This window comes from Channa argus, chromosome 3 (genome assembly GCF_033026475.1).
Source record: "Channa argus isolate prfri chromosome 3, Channa argus male v1.0, whole genome shotgun sequence".
Classification (NCBI taxonomy): domain Eukaryota; kingdom Metazoa; phylum Chordata; class Actinopteri; order Anabantiformes; family Channidae; genus Channa; species Channa argus.
Genome location: NC_090199.1, coordinates 24040609 through 24046381, shown reverse-complemented (window position 1 = coordinate 24046381; position 5773 = coordinate 24040609). Strand labels below are relative to the sequence as shown.

General features: G+C 41.7%; 1 protein-coding gene across 1 annotated transcript; it reads left to right on the top strand.

The window, feature by feature from the left end:
- Positions 1 to 639: 639 nt before the first annotated feature.
- On the top strand, positions 640 to 4887 carry htra3a (HtrA serine peptidase 3a). The gene is made up of 10 exons (XM_067499715.1): positions 640 to 1324; positions 1537 to 1642; positions 1984 to 2206; positions 2624 to 2818; positions 2986 to 3018; positions 3724 to 3838; positions 3936 to 3986; positions 4080 to 4137; positions 4245 to 4340; positions 4432 to 4887. The coding sequence occupies exons 1-10, from the start codon at positions 895 to 897 to the stop codon at positions 4598 to 4600; spliced, it is 1476 nt and encodes a 491-aa protein (XP_067355816.1). The 5' UTR covers positions 640 to 894; the 3' UTR covers positions 4601 to 4887.
- Positions 4888 to 5773: the final 886 nt, after the last annotated feature.

Here is a 5773-nt window from a genome sequence, read left to right as displayed (position 1 = left end):
CACCTCATGATCCTGGTTTCACCTTTCCTGATTAGCCTTCGCTGTATCCCGATGGCCTACTTACAGTATGTCTGCAGAATGTTGTGTCTGAACAGTGTCTGTAAGTTGTGCTGAGGTTGGTTATTTGAGCAAAATGTTAATTTTTGTTAACATTTTTCCATTTTTTTACAACAAATCATAGAATTTTTTGTTTGTTTGTTTGGTATCTACAATAATCAAGATCTTTGCCTTTAATGTGAATTTCCCTGAAACAAGGCAGACCTTCTCACAGCCATGATGTCCACTGAACCCTGAAAAGGAGGACGAGATCTAATAAACATAAGATTAAACTATATCATCATATTTGCAGTGAGCTTTAAGTTTTCTTTCTAGGTTTGCCAACAGCACATGTTCTTTTGTGCGCATTTCAATTTGTCATCCACCTGCTCTGTGCAAAAACAATGATGTTAATCTGACTTAAAATTAAGTTGGTTTCTGCTTTGAAGGAAACTGGAATGATGTAGGCCTTTAACTCACTTTTTAAATGAAAGGCTGCCTTTAAATTGGCAATGTTATGGGGTTTGGTTCCCACTAGATGGTGCGCTTTACCACTTTGATAATTTGCTTCTTGGCTCCACAGCATCTACTCATTGGCAAACCGGAGTTATGTTCAGTGACAGGGCTGTCAAAATATGCAGACACTGGTGACTCGGCTATGAGTTCGTAGCAGAGCTTTGAAAACCAGCTTCATATAGAACCTGGCCTTTTTTTATATCAGCCACCCCGAGAGGGTTTTTGGACTACTTTTCATGTCTTGACACAAGAAGAAACGTGGATGTTGGAAGATTTTAATAGTTAATAATAATTTAATATGCCTTTCTGAGGACACAGTCCATTCATCTAAGCTTCCCGACGATGTCAGTATTGACCACAATGCAGTTGCTTTTACTTGCGTTTTTCTTTACGCACGGCATTGCCGCAGCCGTGCGCTCTGGCAAGTGCGCTTCCCGGTGCGACGTAAGCTCGTGTCCGAGCCCCAGCTGTCCCGGCGGATACGTCCCGGACCGGTGTAACTGCTGCCTGGTGTGTTCACCACGCGAGGGAGACCCGTGCGGACGCAAAAACGACGTGCCGTGCGGAGACGGCATGGACTGCAAGCCGATTGCTGCGGGGAGGCGACGAGGCTCTAAGCGGGTTTGTCGGTGCAAGATGGAGCACGAAGTGTGTGGCAGCGACGGGAAAACGTACGGTAACGTGTGTAAGATGAGAGCAGCCAGCCGTAAAGCTCAGCAGATGGGGAGAGCCGAAGTTAGCCAAGCGCGCAAAGGACGCTGTTCTTCTCCAGGTGAGTGTCAGGACTTTATAGTGGAGTGTGGCTTCAGATGGTGCAGACGTCGGTTTCATTCAAGGTTAGGACACGTATTTTGCACGTTTATATTATCTCACCAACTCTTATCTAAGCAAAAGGTACAGGTAGACCAGTTTTAAAATCTGTCCTTTTTGTTCGGTTTTTGTTTTTATTACCCACATTCCTGTGTGTGTGTGTGTGTGTGTTAGGTGCTTCCCTGGCTCATCTCAGCAGCCCTCGCTACAAGTTCAACTTCATCGCTGATGTAGTGGAGAAAATTGCACCTGCTGTTGTCCACATTGAGCTCTTCCTAAGGTGCGTGTTTGTGTTAGAGCAAGTCCTTCATTTTCTGCCAGTCCGCTCTGAAATGTTATGTACAAGACGCACTAGTCGTTGTGGATTAAGAGAAAAGTTTTTCCCTTTTATTGAATGAAAAACTGAACATTTGAATTAGTTATATTTCCATTCAAATCTTAGAGGGTGACTAGCCCAGATTAAAATCCAACTTTATCCTTAACAGAGGCTCATTTGAACATTAAAAAAAGAGGAATCAAAGCGTAAAATTAATTTGTCTGGTTCACAAGAATGTAAACAAGAGAGATACACGTTTTGATTTATTCCTTACTTATCAGTCCCTGTCTTATCTGTCCCTCCAGACATCCTCTATTTGGGCGGCACATGCGTCTCTCTAGCGGCTCTGGTTTTATCGTGACTCACTCAGGTGTGATTGTGACCAATGCTCACGTGGTAACCACAGCTGCCACGGTGACAGGGAGGCCCCAGCTGCGTGTTCAGCTCCACGATGGTGAGGCGTACGGAGCCGTGGTCAGGGATGTGGACAGGAAGGCAGACATTGCCACCGTCAAGATCAACGCAGAGGTGAGAGCACAGGACACTGGACACTGTAATTTACATCCTCCAGTCAAGGTTATAAAATATGTCATTTTCCAAACCATAAATACTCACATATACAAAAGTCATTCTGCACTGCACAAAACCCCACATCCTGACATGTTCTCTGCCAAGTTATGACAGTTTTCTGCTAGACATTCACAAAGCCAGGGGGAATACTTTCATAAACACAAGCTTTGTGACTCACAGACACAGCGCTGATGTGTGTATTCTCACACCTTAGTCTCAAATGCTTGGACAGTGTTGTAAGTTTTAAATTCTTCTTGCATGCTTTCCACCCATCTTCAGATCGTCGCTTTCTTAAAAGGCAATTCTCTCTCCGTGTATTTTGTCCAACATGTCTCTCTGTGTACATGCCCTTGTCTCCTCCGTTTGTGGCTGCAGAAGAAACTTCCTGTGCTGTCTCTGGGCAGTTCTGCTGATCTGAGACCAGGGGAGTTTGTGGTTGCTATCGGGAGCCCCTTTGCTCTGCAGAACACAGTGACCACCGGCATCGTCAGCACAGCACAGAGAGACGGCAAGGAGCTGGGCATCAGAGACTCAGACATGGACTACATCCAGACTGATGCTATCATTAATGTGAATTCTCTCTCTCTCTCTCTCTCTCTCTCTCTCTCTCTCTCTCTCTCTCTCTCTCTCTCTCACACACACACACACACACACACACACTCACACTTTTAAGATATTGTATGATGGTTTTGTAATGTAATTGTTGTTTCTGTCATAATTCTCTTTTCTGTACAAAGTACGGCAATTCTGGAGGACCTCTTGTTAACTTGGTGAGTAATCTTCAGTATGATGTCTTTGATTGTGGAGAATCATACACTGTATGTGTTAAGTCTGTTTTCAAGAGCAAGGTGAGACTGCAATTCTATAATAAAGATATTAGTATTATTTATTTATGAAAAAGCATAAAAGACTTGGCCTTATGTACATATACATTTTAATAATAAAAGTCTATAATATATGTAATTGTTCCCATATGACATCACATACATCTTCTGCTCCAAACAAAAACTAGTGGAAGTACTACTCATCCACTTCCTACATACCTACTGTTACAATAGTAAGTCTCCTATTGCCACTAAAAACAACAGTTAAAAACACAACTATGGTCACCAGAAGTGCAGTACTGTATACTGAAACATTCAAGTGTGTTTTACTGGTTTATTGAAGAACACTGAATTAATCTCTGGTCACATCTCAAATTAATTCAGCTAATCCAATAAATTAAAAAATAAGAAACCAGAAATTCGGTCCGAATTTCAGGTTATCATGTTTTGTACGACTGGCTGTACACACTGTATTGTAATAGTATGTGTAGTATTTAACTATGCACACCTTATTTAAATAACCTAACCTTTACTAGACATTGAATAATTTAATATTTTTAATTGTGCTATATTTTTTTGTATTAGCTTATGTATTAACGTACACTCAGTCACCATGTTGTATGTACAACATGTGCTTTTTCTTTCTTTCAGGACGGCGAGGTGATAGGCATCAACACTCTAAAAGTGACAGCAGGCATCGCCTTTGCCATACCCTCAGACAGGATCAGCAGCTTCCTCACAGAGTCACAGATCAAACATAACAAAGGTCAGAGGTCAAAGCACTTGGGTAGAAACAAATACAAAGTGAGATCTTAAATTCCTTGCATTTCTCAGTAAATCTTACTCCGGTTTGTTGTTGACAGAAAAGAAAATAATGCAGCAAAGACTTACAGAGGAGCCGCAGTCTGATGCAGGTTAGAACTGCTCATGTACAAGCATTTGTAGTGATGCTAGTTAGTTACATGCTTACGGTGCTGTACTAGTTGATAATTCAGTGTTGTTTTCAGATTTGTCTGAAGCAAAGAGACGGTTTTTTGGTATCAGCATGCTCACAGTCACCAAAGAGTTAGGTCTACCACTCACACATACACACACACACATAAACACAAACATTAACCATAACCTTAGTTTTCATATTTTATCATTTAAATCCTTTTATTTGGGCTTTTCAGTCTAGTAGTGGAGTTAAGACGTCATAACCCAGACTTTCCTGATGTCAGCAGTGGAGTTTTGGTGCAACAGGTCATACCTAACTCTCCTGCAGACAGGTATATTCACACGCACAAATAAACAACAACCCAAGCAAATGTTCCTCATCCAAAACTTGGAAGTCGCTGACTGCACTTTTCTGTGTCTTAGTGGAGGGATTAAAGAAGGTGATGTTATAGTGAAGGTAAATGGACGACCAGTCAGGACCACTGAGGACATCCATGAAGAGTTGCAAGGTGACCAGCCTCTCCTGCTGGAGATTTGTCGAGGCAATGATGACTTACTGTTCAGCGTCCACCCTCAGGTTATAGGACATTGAACTATAAGACAGTTTATTTGTGCTAATGTGTTGGACAAGACTCAGCATAGTAGCATTACAGTTCCATTTGAACATGGGCAATGTGCTGCAGTAATTAAAAATAAGCTATTCATGAAAATATGAGCTAATGTCAAATTAAAACATAAAACAGAGAACTTCCATCAACTGATAGTGTTGTTTTTGCAGTGTGTTTGCATCACATACAATAATCCTCCAAATGCTGCAAAGATGCTGCTTACAGTATACTCACAATAAAAGCTTAAAAAGACTGATACACTAGTGTGTATTTGTCTGTCCAGTCCGTTCAGCAGCTGTTTCACATCTGCACTCACCGCAGGTTTGGCTCCTTTGTTTACATTTTCTCATCCCTCTTCCCTCCTCTCTGCCTATTTTAAACACAGAGGACACACGTACCTCGCAAAGTGCTGCTACTGTAAAAGACACTTTTATCTTCTCCTGTTTTGGTAATGAAATTCCTCATGCATAACATTCTCTGAACCTTGAAGTTAAGGACGGACGTCCTTGCGGCGCTGCTTAGCTGGTGTTCCAGATAATCCCAATGCAACTAATGTAAAAGCTCAATTAGGCTGCTTTTGCTTCAAAGTAACCCAAAATGCACTTATGCTCCATGGACACATAAACAAACTCTTTTCTGTGGCTTGATGCGATGGCGTCCTATAGCGCAGTGTTGGCCTCATTCTTGCGGATGTCTCCACTCATAGTGCTTTTTTGAATGTCTGTGGGTGCACAGCTTATAAACTCCACCCAGACAGAAAACCCTCACTGCTTATTTGAATAACAACTGCACCATGATACTGTCAGCTGTGACACAGTGGAAGTAAGGAAAAAAGCAAAGGAAGACGAGAGAGAAAGGAGATGCTTATGGAACATTGTGTAATTCAGAAAAAAAAAACAGGAGAACAGAGGCGAACGGATTAATAAAAGACTAACACAGTGAACTATTTGGTACCATATCACCTCGTAGGAGTCCTCCTACAACATCTTGTAAGGTCTCCCACTTTTATTAAAATGTGACGCTGTTTAGCAGCACGTGTGCTAAAGTTAGAGATACAGCTGATGCATATATTACTACATTAATCCAAAGAGCAGTGTATACAGTCAGGATTTCACTGTTCAAGCAATGGACCAATGGCCCATCAGCTTATAGAGGCC

Excerpts from the sequence above, each read along its gene's own strand:
- htra3a (XM_067499715.1), top strand. The coding sequence starts at position 895 with ATGTCAGTATTGACCACAATGCAGTTGCTTTTACTTGCGTTTTTCTTT. Across the intron at positions 2,819-2,985 it reads AGACTGATGCTATCATTAAT|TACGGCAATTCTGGAGGACC; the intron begins GTGAATTCTCTC and ends TTCTGTACAAAG. Across the intron at positions 3,019-3,723 it reads GAGGACCTCTTGTTAACTTG|GACGGCGAGGTGATAGGCAT; the intron begins GTGAGTAATCTT and ends TCTTTCTTTCAG.